The following is a 19,656-nucleotide window of genomic DNA, read 5'->3' on the forward strand; positions in this document are numbered from 1 at the left end:
TATAGCCTGGGCCGCAGCAGCACGGCCATGTTCCGATCATGTTAAAACCCCCCACAGAGCGATCACATGATGTTCCCTTTTACAGGACGAGGTCATTCAATCCCATATTTGTATTAGGGCCTAGATCGAGGACAGCTACATACAGAAGATAAACAGTGCATTTCACAGAGGTCTCTCTTGCCAAATGGAATCTATATGAATAAGACTAACCTGCATAAATAAAGGTTTAATAAATACAAATCCATCTATGTTATGTTACACCTGCCCCCGAAAAACATTTATACATATTTTAGGAAGTGTGCTTTTCAGAATTAAGGAGAGAATTGGGAGAAAACCCCACTAACACGGTTAACCTACTCTACAACAACATAGTTTTAGCTTGAAGAGTCCATGGCTCTTCGGTGCTGTTTGTGCACCTGGAGCGCCTTGCCATTGACCTTGGTCAGAGCCATGTGCTCTAGTCTCTGTTTCACCACAGGCACCCACACCAGCCCCGTGACCAGGAACATGAGCCCTGCTGAAAGGAACACAGGACCCAGCAGGTAGGGCACGTTCCCCACCTGGGTGAAGTAGAGCAGGGAGAGGGCCGTGCCCAAGCCGAACAGCACTCCGCCGATAAGGATGGCCAGGATGGGCCTGGTGAAGTAGTACCAGCAGGGGACATTAGTACCCAGGATGACCCCGTCAGGGACATGGTTCAGTGGGGTCGTTGCTTCAGTGTCCTGGGTCTCATGGTTGGTGCTGGTGCGGCTGGTTTTAAGATCCATGTCTGACACCGTGACCACTGTGGATTGCATCCTTGGGTTGTGCTGAAGGGATAACAAATCAGAACAGACATCACTTAAAAGTATAGGACTTCATCAAGCACTGATACTTCACAGACATACATTCAGAGATGTACTATTTTATCAACCAATCTGTCATGGCAGAACTCACCATTTCAGATCTTATTTGATTTGTTAAAATTGCAATAAAAATACACGGAAAAATCCAATCCCATTTTTACAATCAATCAAATCCTGTAGTCTCCAATTTAATTCAAAACCATAAAAATGTCCTCACTTACCATTAGGCGTTTCGCCTGTGTTATCTCACTCTTTGCCCAGTGTTGGTCAGAGGCTGGCTGGCTGCTCCTATGATGACTGTCAAAACCACTACTATGGCCAAAGACACGCCCACACAGAACAGTGACCCCACCCTGTAGTTCCCTATCCCGCTCTGTGTCCCTCCACCATGTTATGACGATCTCGGCTTTGCTCCAGTTTGTGCCCTGTTTACATACAGTATATTCTCCCCACGTGGCATTTTAGGCTATGTATTATGGGAAAATGGAACAGAAAATTATTCTAAGACGTCAGATGGAAGGGCTATGGCAAGGGCATGCCATCATGACTTTTTTTGATGGGGCCTGATGGCCAAATTCTACAAATAAAATCAATTGAATATTGTACATTTGAATGTTACAAATTGATAGAATTTAAGTTTGAAAAGGGCATGATGCTTATGGAGAATGGGTCATTTATGGTGTGGGAGAGTATTAGACATTCTAATTGGGTCCAGATGTCAGTTGTATTTACTCTAACCTAATTATCCATACACAAGTAATGTTTGATTTATTACATTGATCTGTGATTAAAACAATATCCATTAGAGTAAAACTCTAAAGACAGAAGAGAGGCGCCACCTACTGGTCATGTAATTTAGTAGAGTCCAAAAGGTACACAAGTGGTCAACATTACACACAGGCAAATATCCAGCTGTAGGGTACATTCTGTATGGGTTAAAATTAAGTATTTTAGGCTTTGAAAAGGACTGCTTGAACACACTTGTGCCAGGAAACAGCTCTACTAAATTACATCTTTCTCACAGGGTAAAGATACAAAAAAAAAATGGTATACATGATAAAGATAAAATTAGAAATTTCATGTGAACTTAATTATATATTTCCTCTATGGTTAAACACTTCTGTGAAACAGCACAAATAAAGAACTAGCACTTCTCCAATTTTTTATTGTCATAGTAGTTTGCTTTAATAACATGTGAAGGCGCTCAAGCACACTGCCAGAACGCCATATAAGAGAAACCAAAAGTGGGTAAAAGCAATGGGAGACATGTACAACTAGGGTTGCAAAAATTCATTAATTTTCACAAAATTCCCAGGTTTTCCAGAAATCCTGGCTGGAGGATTCTGGATTTCCTGCCTATTCCCCCCTGATTCGGAATTTTGGGAAGTTAGTGGATATTTTCAACCCTTTATACAACCAAGATAATAACATTTTGGTTTCAACTTGTTAAATTCTCAAACATCTTTTTTTTTGTAAATAATATATTTTTCTGTATTACAAGCAAATCCTGGTCCTTGTCTGGTTACAGATATAACTGCTGCCATTTTAAAATGTTCAATGAAAGAAGAAAAAATAAAAATAAAAAACGAAGAGAAAACAATTGTGTTTTATGGTCATGAGTAGACCAGAGTAGGGGTGTGAGGGAATGGGTTTGGGGGCAGGGCCTAACCCCAAAATGGCATAGCTGAGCTCTCAATATGAGAAAGCTGACTCGTGTGTACTTGATCTCGTTTTTCATTTGCTTAAAAACAGCTTTCTTTATCAGATAAGTTTTTTAAGCTGATCATCGATAGGTCAAGGGGGGGAGAGAAGATAGTAGGGCCGCGAGCAGAGTTGCCGTCACCGCCGCCTGTGTTCCCATCGATGACCCCTGACCCCACTCTTCACCCCACCATGGTGCCGGACTATGACCGGGGACTCCCATGCAACCGCTTCAGTCCCTCTCAGCAACGAGCTTCAACACCTTACCAATGGCAATGGTCTTACCTGGGGACAGGACAGAGACATAGGTTAACAGCAAAGCCCCTGTCTACTCATGTCCAAATGGGCTATTTTTAAATTAAAATCAAAATGTCATAAGTGGAGGCCCTCCACTCTCCGACCCCCTCCAACACTTTCTCCCTCTTTAGGACCCCAATGAATGACCCATCCCCTCTACCCCACTCCCCAACCAACAGTACTTTTCACCACGAATGCAACTCAACAGCGAACAGACTAATCTAGAGCTGGCCAATATGACCAAAATATTCTATCACTGTATTTAAATAAATAAATTACTTTTTAGTTTTGAAAATAGTAAAGTTGTACATTTGCTTTATGAGTAGTGAGTGATCCCAGGGTGCTTTATGAGTAGTGAGTGATCCCAGGGTGCTTTATGAGTAGTGAGTGATCCCAGGGTGCTTTATGAGTAGTGAGTGATCCTAGGGTGCTTTATGAGTAGTGAGTGATCCTAGGGTGCTTTATGAGTAGTGAGTGATCCTAGGGTGCTTTATGAGTAGTGAGTGATCCTAGGGTGCTTTATGAGTAGTGAGTGATCCTAGGGTGCTTTATGAGTAGTGAGTGATCCCAGGGTGCTTTATGAGTAGTGAGTGATCCCAGGGTGCTTTATGAGTAGTGAGTGATCCTAGGGTGCTTTATGAGTAGTGAGTGATCCTAGGGTGCTTTATGAGTAGTGAGTGATCCCAGGGTGCTTTATGAGTAGTGAGTGATCCCAGGGTGCTTCATGAGTAGTGAGTGATCCCAGGGTGCTTTATGAGTAGTGAGTGATCCCAGGGTGCTTTATGAGTAGTGAGTGATCCTAGGGTGCTTTATGAGTAGTGAGTGATCCCAGGGTGCTTCATGAGTAGTGAGTGATCCTAGGGTGCTTTATGAGTAGTGAGTGATCCTAGGGTGCTTTATGAGTAGTGAGTGATCCTAGGGTGCTTTATGAGTAGTGAGTGATCCTAGGGTGCTTTATGAGTAGTGAGTGATCCTAGGGTGCTTTATGAGTAGTGAGTGATCCTAGGGTGCTTTATGAGTAGTGAGTGATCCTAGGGTAGCAACACATACATGCTCAGTGATTTACATGAGTCTCTCCAGTCGGATTGTTTTATACTGTTCAATTCAACCAAAACAATGTCAGCACTTATCATTTCTGCATCTCAACAATAATTTACAAACAAAGCATTTGTGTTTAGTGAGTCCTCCAGATCAGAGGCAGTAGGGATGACCAGGGATGTTCTCTTGACAAGTGTGTGAATTGGACCATTGTCCTCTCCTGCTAAGCATTCAAAATGTAACAAGTACTCTTAGGTGTCAGGGAAAATGTATGGCGTAAAAAGTCCTTAAAAGACCTTAAAAGTTGTCAAAAATAAAAAATAAAGTACAGATTACCAAAAAAAAACAGATTAAGTAGTACTTGAAAGTATTTTTACACCACTGCTCAATTGAGAATTTCCATACTGCCATGTAGGGCTGCACGATATGGGAAATTAATCAAGGACTTATTTTTAACCAAATGTTGCAATTGCGACTTGACCTGTGAATTAATTGAGTAAAACTGTTTGAATCATGGAAACATAATGACTATTCTAATTCTATAGTTAGAATATAATAGTGGGCACTTTGAATACAGTGTTTGAGATGACGACAAATTAAAATGCCAGGGAGGAGTTATTGTGACAGGGAAGGAACTAAAGTGTTGATACGTGTTTCCTAGGGAACCCTATAAGCTTTGGCTACATTGCATGTTCTCTCTTAACTACTTCATGTAGCTAACATATTCCTGCTTTGCATATTCCTCTTTGATTTAGAAGATACTGTTGCACAAACATGCTGATTTTGGTCTACACCAGCGCTGGTATTATCAGGCTGTATTAGCTAGCTACGTTTGCTCTTACTCAGTACATTTATTAGCTAGCTATTGGCATTAGCGGCTAACAATTAGTGTCTCACAAGATTTAGGGTCAACTTGCTACGAAAAGACAAACTAGCTGTTTGCTGATGTAAGAAACAAACGAATAGTGTCATTATAGAACGCTAGTGGATTTATATTAAGAATCAAAGTGAAAACAGCATCGTTGTCATCAACATTGTTGCATGTGTTGCATTGACCATGCAGACTCAACGCAAGTGTCTAGTGGTTGAGGAACATCAAATACGCTCCTTGAGTGACAGGGGGCGTGGCTAGGTCTGTGTGGAAAGTGGCAAGGAGAGAAAGAGCGGAGAGAGATGACAAGTAGTGAAGTGACTTGTAAAAAATTACATTACAGGCATTACATTACAGGGTGTGCCATCAGAGTCCCTGGGTTCGCGCCCAGGCTCTGTCGTAACCGGCCGCGACCGGGAGGTCCGTGGGGCGACGCACAATTGGCCTAGCGTCGTCCGGGTTAGGGAGGGATTGGTCGGTAGGGATCTCATTGTCTCATCGCGCACCAGCGACTCCTGTGGCGGGCCGGGCGCAGTGCGCGCTAGCCAAGGTTGCCAGGTGCACGGTGTAGCCTCCGACACATTGGTGCGGCTGGTTTCCGGGTTGGATGCGTGCTGTGTTAAGAAGCTGGTTGGGTTGTGTATCGGACGACGCATGACATTCAACCTTCGTCTCTCCCGAGCCCGTACGGGAGTTGTAGCAATGAGACAAGATAATAGCTACTACAACAATTGGATACCACGAAATTGGGGAGAAAAATAAATGTTAAAAATAAAATGACATTACACATGACGTATCACATTTAACAAACCAAACATTCAAATACCGGTATAGAAGGTAAAGAAAAACCCAAACCGGTCGGTCCCTGCATCAACACCGGTATATCATAAAATACGGTATATCACCCAGCACTACTTTAACCTTTGTTTCAGTTTGGAATACATTTAAACCATTGTTCCTTCCAGCATGGCCATTTAGGGACTACTAACATTTTACATATATACTTTCATCATTCAACAGACGCTCTTATCCAGAGCAAATTACATAAGTAATCAGGGTTACTCAAATTGCCATTTTTCAAGTAGTCAGCTTGGGGATTCGACCGAGAGACCTTTCCTTTACGGGCTCAACGCTAGGCTACCTGCCGCCGACTAACAGCCCCAGTGATAGCAGACCCCGTACCTTCATCCCGTAGGGTGAACCGTCCCATCTGGGGGAAGTCTTTGAAGGTTTCAAGGCAGATGGTTCCGGCGGTGCGCAGACGGGCAATGCACACCTGGTCCTGTTTCACAAAGCGCGGTCGCGTCTTACTTTTCTCTCCCGACTTCTTGTCTACCAGACAGATTAAGGCCTAGATGTGGAGCGGAACCATCACAGTAACTATACTGGCAGGTCTTTACAACACTATTTGTCAGGTGCAGCTCAAAGGGAATACATTGCAGATTTAAAATGAAGATGGTTCCTTTTGAAGGTTATGGCATTATGACAGTATCTTTACCGTAATTTGCACTTCTTCGATGCAGGTGTGGATGTGGAGGACAGCATTGTAACCAGGGCAGATAATGGACTTGTGTTCAATGATGACAATCTGTGAGAACACACAACACAGAGTAAAAACAAACACCAATAAATCCAATATGTTTACCATTAGGGCGACATTCAGACAGGACTACGGTCCAACTCCAACTGCCTTAGTATCTGTGGTGGCATGGTGACTGGCGTACCTGGGCGTCAAAGGTGCGTCCAGAGTGGCAGAGGTTCTCAGCGTTACAGAGGATGAAGCCTGGCAGGATCTCCTCCTCCTCTATGCCCTTCAGTCTCAGCTTCAGGTTCTCTCCAGGAGAAGCATCGTCTGTCTCCACATCATCACTCAGCAGGCTCAACACCTCCACTGTGTGCTACAGGGAGGGATGGAAGGAGGAAGGGACACGTAGCCATTAACACACGTTCATAATAAGAGATGGAGCGAACACCTTTATGAAAAAAAAAACCAAGAGGGCGATACCGTGTGGCACAGACAAAAATACCTATGACTAAACAACTCTGGCTTAAGATACTTGCCACCCCATTACCTAGGATTAGCTATAGCTCTAATGCTCTGATGGGCGTTGGATGTTTCATGGCAGACTGCTGGAGAATGTCTTACCCTGTTTGGCATCATGACAAGCTGCTGTGCTTTACTGATGGACCCCGACTCCAGTTTCCCCAGGATGACAGTACCCATGTCCTATAGGGTGGGGAACAACAGTAGAACGAGGCCAGATTAAGTAACTCAAGTCAGAAAAAGGTATTCTACAGTTGTGTGAGAGGGTTAAAAACTAGTGTGGTTTAATAGGCTTTTTATTACCAGGAAATAGGATGTTACATGTACAATGTAGCTGCTGATGTGGGCAGTACGAATGCCATTAAAATACTGTCATGTAAAGGACAACCGTATCTAAATAAACATTTAAATATAATGGGTTGGTTGCCATATTAATGGCAGTAGAATAAAAAAGGTTTCATAATGTGGTCGTCTTCACCTTGTATTTGTCTACGATGGGTAATCTGACTGGTCCGTCGCTCGCTCTGTTTAAGTTTGGCAAACTGTCCAGATGTGGAATGAATGGTAACCCTCTGGAAGACAGAGAGGAGATAAACAGGTCAGGACAGTAGCGTCAGAAGAATACTCAATCCATTCACACTGGAACGTTATAGTACCTTTCGTGTGGCTTCGTTAACTTTTGGTGACAGGGGGGCAGTAGGAGCTTGGATGAATAAGGTGCCCAGAGTAAACTGCCTGCTACTCTGTCCCAGATGCTAATATATGCATATTATTAGTAGTATTGGATAGAAAACACTGAAGTTTCTAAAACTGTTTGAATGATGGCTGCGAGTATAACAGAACTCATATGGCAGGCGAAACACAGAGAAAAATCCAACCAGGAAGTGGGAAATCTGAGGCTTGTAGTTTAACTCAGCCCCTATTGTAGATACAGTGGGATATTGGTTATGGTGCACTTCCTAAGGCTTCCACTAGATGTCAACAGTCTTTAGAACTTTGTTTGAGCCTTCTACTGTGAAGTGGGGCCGAATGAGAGGGGAATGCACCAGGTGTCTGGCAGAGTGCCACAGGCTCGTGACGGACCGTTACGAGAGAGTTAGCTCTCGTTCCATTGCTTTTCTGCAGACATAGGAATTCTCCGGTTGGAAGATTATTGAAGATTTATGATAAAAACATCCTAAAGATTGATTCTATACTTAGTTTGACATGTTCCTTCGACCTGTAATATAATATTTTTTACTTTTCATCCGACGTTCGGCTGGACCTGCATGCACTTGGATTTGTTTACCAAACGCGCTAACAAAAGAAGCTATTTGGACATAAATTATGAACTTTATCGAACAAATCAAACATTTGTGGAACTGGGATTCCTGGGAGTGCATTCTGATGAAGATCAAAGGTAAGTGAATATTTATAATGCTATTTCTGACTAATGTTGACTACCCAATATGGCAGATATCTTTTTGGCTGCTTTGTTGTCTGAACGCTGTACTCAGATTATTGCATGGTTTGCTTTTTCCGTAAAGTAAAGGAGCGTTTCTTACTGGATAAGAACAGATAGTACCTCTCCATTTTGGACTGTTTTCTTCCGTTTCGTACCTAATGAACACAGTCCATGAACAGCAGTGTAAAAGCTGGTGATACTCACGTATACCAAGTGCACGACTCAACAGGCTCCTTGAGGTTGGCTCCTGTGAGGCCAGAGCAGGGCATGAAGTGAATGTCTTTCTTCGGGTTGAAGCCAACCTTCTTCAAAAATGGCACTAGTTTTTCCTTGCATTCTTCGTACCTGAGGTTTCAGGTTAAACAAAAAAATAAATTGTGGCTTGAGCTGGATTTCAGATACATGAGAATAAATGTTAAACTCTCGAGTAAATCTTGTAATGATGTCAATGTATGCATGATTTCCGTTAAGGTTCTACAAAGACCCTACATCAACAAAGGGTTCCACCCTAGGCTTTTACCATAACCACATCATCTTCTCTGTAATGGGTGTTTTCTTGTTGATGTAAACTGGAGGACGCACTCGTGACTACCAATTTCCCGTAGCCTGGTGTGATTTATGTGCTCTAAGTGGTAAATGCGCACCTCTCTAGGCTCCAGTTCACTGTGGGGTCATCCATTTTGTTGACGAGGATGATCAGATGCTTCACCCCTGCCGTTTTGGCCAACATGGCGTGCTCCCGTGTCTGTCCACCCTTCTCAAAGCCCGTCTCAAACTCTCCCTTCCTGGCTGAGATCACCTAGGCAGGAGAAATACACATTGAAAATCTTTCAAGGAACCATGACATTGCTGTGTAGATTTCAAAACAATGTATTTACAATCAAGTAAACAAACACACCTTGAAAAACAGAAGCATGACACCATGGACTCACCAGCACAGCCAGGTCAGCTTGCGACGCTCCTCCGATCATATTGGGCACAAAGCTTTTGTGGCCTGGCGCATCCAGGATGGTAAAGTGCTTTTTCTCAGTTTCAAAGTACGCTCTGCCCACCTCCACAGTCTTCCCCTTGTCTCGCTCCTCCTGGTTAGTGTCCAGAGCCCAGGAGAGGTACCTGGCAGACAGAGGAAGGGAGGGGGTTAAACCCTTGTCATACTGACAGGCTTTAGTCATGCCATTTCATATACTTTTTGCAGTAGACCCTGGTAAAACGCAGAGTGTAACTCACCAGGTTTCCCTGTTCTTCTCCTTGGCTTCTCTTTCATACTTCTCCAGAGTTCTCTTCTCTACCATGCCTGTTAAATACCTACCAGTGAGGAAGGGGATAACCAGAGGGAGTGATGAAGAGAGAGGGGGAAGGAGCAAAGAGTGGAAGGGTGGTGAGAAATGCAACAGGTGTTAAAAGCCCCATTGGACTGAATGAATCATAACCACAACAGAAAGAGATACTCACATGATTTGTCCTCCAATGGTAGACTTGCCAGCATCTAGGGAGAGATGAGGGACAACAGGGAGTGGTGAGAGCAGATACAAAATGGCCTGTGCTGTCTAGCCTTGTAACAGGGCTGATTAAATGAAAAATGAATACAAAACATTGCCTGGTTTCCCACTGTTTCCTATTAAGGCAATAGCATTGTTTCCCCTAGATGTGTTTCTTTGACAGACCCCCCAATCAGCAATCCAGGTGTGACAGTGACAACTATACACCATGGATGTTATATAGGGCTGCCAATAAACATGTTTTATTGGACCAAATGAAACCCCAAGAAATAACAGAGCAACACCGAGATGACCCACACACCTAAGTGATAGTATGTGAAACCACTGCAATAGCCATGAAAAAGAGGAAGAAAGAAGCAGATGTGCCCCCACTCACCAACATGACCGATGAACACCACGTTCACATGTTCCTTCTTGGGCGCGTCTGGTGGGAGGGCGACCACTTTAGGTATGATTGGCACGTCTTCCTCCTCCTCTAGGACTTCCTCCTCCAGAATCTCCTCAACAACTATTGGTCCCCCGTCGCCACCTGGCCCTCCTCCTGGTTCTTCCTCATTGGGCTCCACCCCTTTCAGGTCCCATGTCTCCTCTGTGGTCATTTCAGAGTCACCATTCTCCACCGGGGCTGACCAGGGACAAACCGAACAGAGCATTGGTGGTGTGGAAAAAATAATCATGATATGAGTTTGAAAATAGATTCCTCTGGTCTCAGGTCTGATGTGAAAACAGCTACCACCGTAGCTAAGAATTTGGTAAAAAATAAGTTTCTCCACAAATGTTTTAGTTTAGATAAAATACATGTAATTAGTTTGCCATAACCTTTCATATTCAAAGGAGAAAATCTAACTAGGGCTACACTACAGGCTGGCAATGATGTAGAGTACTCATACAGTACAGTTTAGAAGTCGACCGATTAATTAAGGCTGATTTCAAGTTTTCATAACAATCAGAAATCTGTATTTTTTTTTTTTTTTTTTACACCTATATTTAACTAGGCAAGTCAGTTAAGAACACATTCTTATTTTCAATGACGGCCTATGAACGAGGCAGAACGACAGATTAACATGTCAGCTCGGGGATCCATTCTCGCAACCTTACAGTTAACTAGTCCAACACGAACCACCTACCTCACGAGGAGCCTGCCTGTTATGCGAATGCAGTAAGCCATGGTAAGTTCCTACCTAGCATTAAACTTATCTTATAAAAAACCATCAATGGCTGTCGTTGCTCCAATGTGTACCTAACCATGAACATCAATGCCTTTCCTAAAATCAATACACAAGTATATATTTTTTAAACCTGAATATTTAGCTAAAAGAAATCCAGGTTAGCAGGCAATATTATAAAGGTGAAATTGTGTCAGGGTATATGCAACAGTTTGGGCCGCCTGGCACTTTGCGAACTAAATTGCCAGAATTGTACATAATTATGACATTACATTGAAGGTTGTGCAATCTAACAGGAATATTTAGACTCATGGATGCCACCCGTTAGATACAATACGGAACGGAATAAACGTTTTGTTTTCGAGGTGAGTTTCCGGATTTGACCTAAGGCTCGTATTTCTGTGTGTTTATATTAGTTAAGTCTATGATTTGATATTTGATAGAGCAGTCTGACTGAGGGGTGGTAGGCTCGTAATAGTCAAAGGTATGGTTTAGGTACATGGTTTAGAGAGAAATAGCCGACAAGTTATAATTCCTGTAATAACTTGCGGCTGAACATGAAAGGGGTTCCTTCGTTATTTCACCATTCATGTCTTCCATAGAGAATGTCTTGATCTACTTAAAATAAGGTCCGTGTTTCGTGCTTAAACCGCCTCAGCGTTTTGATCCCCGTGTAAATCTCACCAGGATAAGGTAACGTTTGTCAAAATATTTTCATAAATCCACTCTACAAAAAAGATCTTCACTTATATTTAGCCAATATTGATCAGAGTTACCTTGTCCTATGGATATCTACACAGTTATAAAATTGGCAAGGTGGTGTAAACCTACACGAAACACAGACCTTATTTTAAGTGAATCTAAAAATATCCTATGGAATAAATGAAGGAACCTCTTTTCAGATTTTGCTAGAAGGTGTCATGGGAATTATGACTCGCACTTTGGTCGTCAATTCTTACCATGTCCATTATTAAAATAGGATTTCCTGCATATAGAAATTAGTTTGTTTTCAACATTCATCACAGGTAACTTAAACTCTATTTGTATTCAAACAGTTGAGAGTATTTGTCTTCTAAGCAGACTCTTCAGTGTCATTGTCACTTCAGAGCTGTGTGTGTTTTACAGATGGCAGAGAAAAGCAGAGCACCAGTGTGGGACCATTACATGGAATTGGCACCAGGGAAAGCAAGGTGTCTCATTTGTGATAAAGATGTAAGCATGGGGTCAGCAACAGCCAAACCAAAAAAATACCACCAACCTGTGGAATCACCTTAAGAACACCCATCCAAAAGCCCATATGTATTATATTAAGTTAAAATAAAAGTGTTCATTCAGTATTGTTGCAATTGTCATTATTACAAAAATGTGTATACACACACACATTTTAAAAATTGTCCAATTAATCTGTATCGTCTTTTTTTTGTCCTCGGTAATCAGTATCGGCATTGAAAAATCATAATCGGTCAACCTCTAGTACAGTTAGAGCATATTAATTAGCCATGAGGGTATTGTTCTACGAAGCTTGTTAATGGTTAACTACAGCTAAACTTCTGGCATCAGTTTTGACAAGATTTTACAGCTAAAACTACAAAATGCCAAATAAGGTCAGAGTTCATTCCAATAACATTGATACAATTTTCCTTCTTTGATTTCTAGAAAAAGCCATTTAACATCTGAAATAGTGTAATCATTCAGCACCCTACGGGCTTTAAAGACCGTAGTAGTGATGACAGACCATGCTGACACTTGGAGAGCATGGCTCATCATTCCAACTATGAGACAGTGGAATCCGTAGTATTTAATCCTGGTCCCGAGGACCCAAAGGGTTGCACATTTAGTTAACTTGGTACTACACACCTGATTCCACTTAATCAAAGGTTAAATTAGTTGATTAGTGGAATCAGGTGTGTAATGCTAGGGGAAAAACTAAAATGTCTACCCCTTTGGGTCCCCAGGACCAGGAAACACTTGCAGTAGAATATGGGTTAGAGGTCAGTGAGTGCTCCAAGGCAGCCTGGCCCTGGACATGTTTGGCAAGCCTTTCTTCCAACCTGCACATTCACAACTTTTAGCCTAATGTAAATGTAAGACCTCAACAGTAAGGAAGGCTGAAGTCATTTTGCCAGTCACAGGAAAAGTCAGACTAATTGAATGGAGTGGCTGGGGATCATTCTGGACCCCTCTTCCCAACAGCGAAAGGTCTCTGCTCTACTCAGACGAATGGTGCTCATTCAATAAAGTTAGATCAAAGCGATTTCAATGTCTGCTAGATCACATAATGATAGTCTTCTACATAATATAATAACTAGTATAATGTTACTCTTGTCCAAAACTCAAAATAAGTGCTTTGATTTAAACTAAACACACAGGTAGGCTATGCTACAGCTTCTTAACACCATCTGCCCCAAACTTCACTCACTGGCTCGATTACCATCCAAGTGGCCACAGGTTCACTCTAACATTCTCAAATCTGTATAAAAACCAACATGCACATTTCCCCACCAGAGATACATTTCCATCAAATGTACCTCTTGCTATAAGGCTGTGCGTGATGACCGTGCACATAAAAATACCCTTTGCGGTACAAGTTAAATGGGTTTCCTTCACATTTTCAACTGATGGGTTTCTCACACAAAAACCTGCGTTATGGAATTGGCACGAGCGCCCTAGCCAACAGCGCTATCTGCATGCTTTTGGCTAAAGAGCACATATAGCCTACCTGATATTATTATTTAGACAAAAAAGCGAGATCATTTTAAATTTGTTAAAACGGCAACCAAGCATCGATCATCATGTCACCAGAATATTTAATATTTATAGGAAAGGAGCATCAAGCTCATCACCTTCTACTTTCACCACCCTGTGAAGTTCAGAACTTATTTAATCTGTAGTCTAATAGGCCGAAACCGCATGCTTTCCCAACGAGTCGTAGTGGGAGGACCAAACATGTCATCAACTGACTCCAACTTTACGATGGTTATTATATCAATATTTGCACACACGACATTTCATATAATTCAGTTAAACCAACAAAAAGATCCCACATTGTCTAGCGTAGTTAGTCTGTCGATATTTTGAAAGTTCCCTACATTTTTTACTCCCATCAGGCCTGTCACTACATTTAACCGACGTACTTACTCACATTAATAATAAAAAATGGATGGAAACCTGGTTACTGTTCATCATTTTAGACAACTGCAGGCTACTTCCAAACTGTAGAACTCGAGATCTAAATGAAAATCCCCATGAAACTGATTGTGATCAAATGGTTGGTATGCAGATGTTTCATCAGTAAAACTTTAATTATACTTCACCATAAGGTTAAGTGCACGCTTTTGGGTAAAGTGGAAAATGAAATAGGCAGAGGCTACAAATACAGAGTTTCCACCCCGCCCCTAACTTCTCAAAACGAATGAGCCGAATCATGTTCTGCGCATTTTATTTCACACACACACGCACATTCAAGTCTCTCTTTACTCAATTCAAGGGGCTTTATTGGCATGGGAAACATGTTAACATTGCCAAAGCAAGTGAAGTAGATAATATACAAAAGTGAAATAAACTATGCTTTACTCACACTTTACTGAACCCTCAACCAATTTGATTGACATGTAGCTCGTCTCTCTGCCTCAGTTCTGGAAAGCTGATTGAAACGAACATTCCAAAAATATATATGAAAGCTCTGTCTGTTGTAACATATTGCTGTAGCACAAGACGTTGTCTGCACTTTGCATTGCCGCAAAACGTTCAGAGTTTTGTGATGAAATCTTTCGATATATGCCGACATAATTACCGATAAAGAACTCTGCCTCCCAATAGCCAACGTTTGCATATTAAAATCGCTGTTGCCAAGGGCTGCAACGGTTCACCAAACCCAGTTAGGTGGGTGTTGCAGTTTTGGGGTCACGGTTCGGTAAAGCGGAAAATGAAATGCCAACAGTTACCAATTCCATATATGATCATGAGTCATAATACCTGATGAGAGAACAATCAGGAATACCAACACTTTGTATTTTCTTAAATGAAAAACACACGACTACCCAATCATCACTAAAATAAAAGTGCAAATGTGTGTAAAATCAATATGTAAACATGACTCAGACATTGTGTAGGCCTATGCGGTTTTCTTACAAAGACAAATGCGCATGTGTGACTCGAGTCTGTAGTAGAGGTCGACCGATTATGATTTTTCAACGCTGATACCGATTTTTGGAGGACCAAAAAAGCAGATACCGATCAATTATTATTATTTATTTATAATAATGACCATCACAACAATACTGAATGAACACTTATTTTAACTTCATATAATACATCAATAAAATCAATTTAGCCTCAAATAAATAATGAAACATGTTCAATTTGGTTTAAATAATGCAAAAACAAAGTGTTGGAGAACAAAGTAAAAGTGCAATATGTGCCATGTTAGAAAGCTAACGTTTAAGTTCATTGCTCAGAACATGAAAACATATGAAAGCTGGTGGTTCCTTTTAACATGAGTCTTCAATATTCCCAGGTAATAAGTTTTAGGTTGTAGTTATTATAGGAATTATAGGACTATTTCCCTCTATACCATTTGTATTTCATGAACCTTTGACTATTGGATGTTCTTATAGGCACTTTAGAATTGCCAGTGTAACAGTATAGCTTCCGTCCCTCTCCTTGCTACTACCTGGGCTCGAACCAGGAACACAACGACAACAGCCACCCTCGAAGCAGCGTTACCCATGCAGAGCGAGTGACGTTTGAAACACTATTAGCGCACACCCCGCTAACTAGCTAGCCATTTCACTTTGGTTACACCAGCCTCATCTTGGGGAGTTGATAGGCTTGAAGTCATAAACAGCGCAATGCTTGACGCACAACGAAGAGCTGCTGGCAAAACTCACGAAAGTGCTGTTTGAATGAATGGTTACAAGCCTGCTGCTGCCTACCACCGCTCAGTCAGATACTTGTATGCTCAGTCAGATTATATGCAACGCAGGACACACTAGATAAACTAGTAATATCATCGACCATGTGTAGTTAACTAGTGATTATGATTGATTGATTGTTTTTTATAAGATAAGTTTAATGCTAGCTAGCAACTTACCTTGGCTTACTGCATTCGCGTAACAGACAGTCTCCTCATGGAGTGCAACGAGAGGCAGGTGGTTATAGAGTTGGACTAATTAACTAAGGTTGCAAGATTGGATCCCCCGAGCTGACAATGTGAAAATCTGTCGTTCTGCCCCTGAACGAGGCAGTTAACCCACCGTTCCTAGGCCGTCATTGAAAATAAGAATGTGTTCTTAACTGACTTGCCTAGTTAAATAAAGGTGTAGAAAAAGACAAAAAACGGCCAAATCGGTGTCCAACAATGAATGTGCACAAAAATATGTTCTAGAAGCTGTACTAGATGTCAGAACTGTGTGACTACTAATTGAGAAGACCGAGGCCCACAAGCATCAATTAGTGATTCATACCAGTGACCGTTGCTTGGTGGACATTGAACAGTGGGTTGACAGGATTTACGGAGGTCTTTGTTAGAGGCCAGACCCATAGATTGTGAGGCTAGCTAAGCTATTCATGGATAATGCTGAACAGAGCAAAATGACCACAGGTTTAAAACACACACGTATACATACCTGCAGTTTCTGCGACCTCCATGGTGGCAACAACTGGTTCAACGTCAGCTAAAAAAAGAAAGAGGTAGAGCGTATTCACATTAATACTTCTTTCATCAGACATTTTTCATCAAATAAAATGTAAGGTGGGATTGGTGTGAAATCTACCAACCAGCGCTCTTCAGTTCTTATGAGGCCAACAAACTGCAACACCAGTTCCCCCAGTAAACTGGTTTGCGATATGTACTATAGACAGGTTGGTTGTTTTGCAACAACCAAAGCCTGCGCAACTATGGGGCAAAACATACGGGTTGGCTTAGATTGTTGACAACATGTAAACTATATTTCTTCAATGTTCTTCAATCAGCACTTGTGATCTCACATACATTGTTACAGTTCTTGGTTAGCTAGCAAATTTCAGTTAACATGGAATCAGTTAAAACACCTTAACACAAGACATGGTCTCAAGAACAAGCTGAAACTGGCTGACAGTAGTCACGATTCCCCACATGGCAGTTTCTTGTCATTGTTGGTAGCCATCTGGCCATCCAGAATCACAACATCTGACTTCTGCGCCATTGAAGCGTCAACCACTTGTGACATTGTCAGCTAACCCATCTATACGCAACAACACTCCACCGGAAGAGGTTAACCCACCAACAGCTTGATGTTTACTATACTTTTACTGGACTGCCATTTTCCTAAAGAGCGGTTGAATATCTTTAGTATAAACACACATTGGTGATGTCCATCAACAGCAGAAAGCCTGTACAGGCGTTTTCAGCAGGTTAACAGGTAAGCTGAGGTGAAAGGATAAGAAAACAGCCGCAGGTCAAAAATCAGACTGGGAAAATAGCTAGATTTGAATCCCCTCATGACTTACAAGTTAGTATTGCCTAATTGATCATGCATAACCACCACGATCTAAGAGCTTTTCTAGAAAGGATGGTCATTTATGTTTCAAGACAAAGCACCTTACATGTTCCTCTCCATATTCGATTTGGCAGACCAAATTTGACTGACCAAAACATGCCACAGCTCATTTTCATTACATCAAAACGTAAAAGAGTAACATCTATGAATGGCTCTGACTAGTTATTTCTGTTTTATTGGTCTGCTCAAATGGGACACTTTGTTCACAAGTTTGTCTTCCACTTATGTATGTAAAGAAAGATCGTCCACGTCACACCAATAATGTCAACACTAGTTACCAGTTCCTAAAGTTGTCATGTCTTGCAATTTATAAGGGGCAAGGTTGTACCCGTTCAAATATTTACTAGTTGTCTATCTACAGTATCTAGTTGGGTACATATCTTGAAATCCTAACTTACATTGTGGGAAGGGTATAGACCAAAAAAAGCACAATTGGCCAAGAAAGTCTTAGCTAGACATTTCTGACTACATAGCCCACGTAGACAGTAAAAACAAATGTGGGACCGTTTGTCTTACCAACGTTAGGTACACATTGTCACACGACTGACATAGGATAGACCAACTAACGTTAACTTAGTTATGGCAGTAACTAACATTTGTTAAAATTATAACGTTTGCTACTTTACCTAGTTAACTAAAACCTAGAATGTCCAAAACCTCACATAGTTAATATTAGCTAACGTATGTAACTATAGACACTGTCGGCGACAGTTGGCTAAAAGCAAGCTAACCGGCAACTAGCTAGTAAGTAGTGGCTAGAAACATAACGTTACTATAGTTAGCTACAAACTAACAAGACATTAACAATCCATCTACCGAATACAGCTAACGTTACAGTAACTTAGCTAACTAACAAACTAACGTTCGGTTGCTAACTAACTAGCCTAGCTAAATACCGTTAATTTGGTAACTCATGCTTGCCGTTAACGTTAACTAGCCACTGTCTCTAAAGTGTAGACGCATGTGTGTTGTGGAGCTTGTTAGTTAGCTAACTAAGTTAGCAAGTTAACAAGCTAGCTAACCATCTAGCCAAACGCAAACGTGAGTGACCACGAACTTACCACCGGAATCAGGATCTTCCGAGGGGCCTTTCTGAAAGAAGGACGGGACAAATTCGACGGCATTTATGTTGGGGACAAACGGCTTGGCATTCACGTTGAGGGCGGCGAATTCGGAATCGAGTTTCCCGTCGACCGGGGCCTCAACATCATCCTCTTGTTCCCAGGAATCAGGGGCAGCGTCTCTCGGGTCCATCGTGGGTCTTTGCTAGATGTTCACTACTGTGGATAAATACTTGCGTTACGCAGTTGCTGAACTGGCTAGTGTCCACCCCTATTATTAACCCGTTGTTGAGGTCACCCTATAAAATTGATCAAACTTCCCCTCTCTAATGTCTAATATGTGTTCGATTTACTTGCAATAAAATAGCCGGTTTCTCTCGGTAAAGGGACACGCGAAAGCAAGATTCGACTCAGCACTCCCAGCAAGTCCTCGTGTGCTGCTGACTCTCCCCAACCGATGGGAGCGACACCCAGTTGCATACTGGGAGATGCTGTGCATTGCAGGTGTCGCCGTTATTCGGAAGAACGTAATGGAGGAAGCGAGAAAACTACATTTCCATACACACGGAAAGCACACTTTTTATGTCAACGTTGCTGACCCATCTTGCAGGTTGAACATTTTTTAGTTCCGATTCGGCAAACGTTGCAGGAGACGCTCAAAGGCCAGTCTGAACACTGAAAATAATTATTTACAGAACACACGTATCCCGTTTAAACTTAAATTTCATTACCTCAAATTGACATCTCGCACAAAAATCTAGGAAGTGCATCTGCAACAAACGATCATTGGATATTTTTGTATAGGCCTATCTGTGAGTTTCTGAGTTCTTTCCACAGTGTAGGCCTTCTCTATTGACCGACAGTGGGTATCTAATGGCATTGCAGTCCTATTCACATAGGTAACATAAGCAAGTTTAGTTCATTTTCATTCCCATCGAAATAAACGTGAACCATACTGAAAAAAAAGAAACGCAACAATTTCAACGTGTTTACGGAGTTACTGTTCATAGAAGGAAAGTAGTCAATTGAAATACATTCATACGGCCCCCAATCTATGGATTTAACGTGACCGGGGAGCCAGGCCCAGCCAACCAGAATGAGTTTTTCCCAACAAAAGGACTTTATTATAGACAGAAATACTCCTACTTCTT

At 41.8% G+C, this 19,656-nt stretch overlaps 1 protein-coding gene across 1 annotated transcript; it reads right to left on the reverse strand.

The window, feature by feature from the left end:
- Positions 1-1,887: 1,887 nt before the first annotated feature.
- On the reverse strand, positions 1,888-18,989 carry LOC110538689 (eukaryotic peptide chain release factor GTP-binding subunit ERF3A). The gene is made up of 14 exons (XM_021625657.2): positions 18,506-18,989; positions 16,533-16,580; positions 10,116-10,364; positions 9,693-9,726; positions 9,468-9,545; positions 9,173-9,353; positions 8,885-9,039; positions 8,445-8,585; positions 7,275-7,368; positions 6,899-6,979; positions 6,477-6,650; positions 6,251-6,340; positions 5,935-6,103; positions 1,888-2,831 (listed from the first exon to the last, which is right to left on the reverse strand). Exons 1-14 carry the CDS (start codon positions 18,696-18,698, stop codon positions 2,779-2,781), a joined length of 1,740 nt encoding a protein of 579 aa, XP_021481332.1. The 5' UTR covers positions 18,699-18,989; the 3' UTR covers positions 1,888-2,778.
- Between the last annotated feature and the right edge of the window lie 667 nt (positions 18,990-19,656).

The sequence above is a fragment of the Oncorhynchus mykiss genome, chromosome 12, assembly GCF_013265735.2.
Source record: "Oncorhynchus mykiss isolate Arlee chromosome 12, USDA_OmykA_1.1, whole genome shotgun sequence".
In the NCBI taxonomy this organism is placed as follows: domain Eukaryota; kingdom Metazoa; phylum Chordata; class Actinopteri; order Salmoniformes; family Salmonidae; genus Oncorhynchus; species Oncorhynchus mykiss.

Excerpts from the sequence above, each read along its gene's own strand:
- LOC110538689 (XM_021625657.2), bottom strand. The coding sequence starts at position 18,698 with ATGGACCCGAGAGACGCTGCCCCTGATTCCTGGGAACAAGAGGATGAT. Across the intron at positions 6,651-6,898 it reads TTGTCATGATGCCAAACAGG|CACACAGTGGAGGTGTTGAG; the intron begins GTAAGACATTCT and ends CCCTCCCTGTAG. Across the intron at positions 6,104-6,250 it reads TCGAAGAAGTGCAAATTACG|GCCTTAATCTGTCTGGTAGA; the intron begins GTAAAGATACTG and ends CTCCACATCTAG.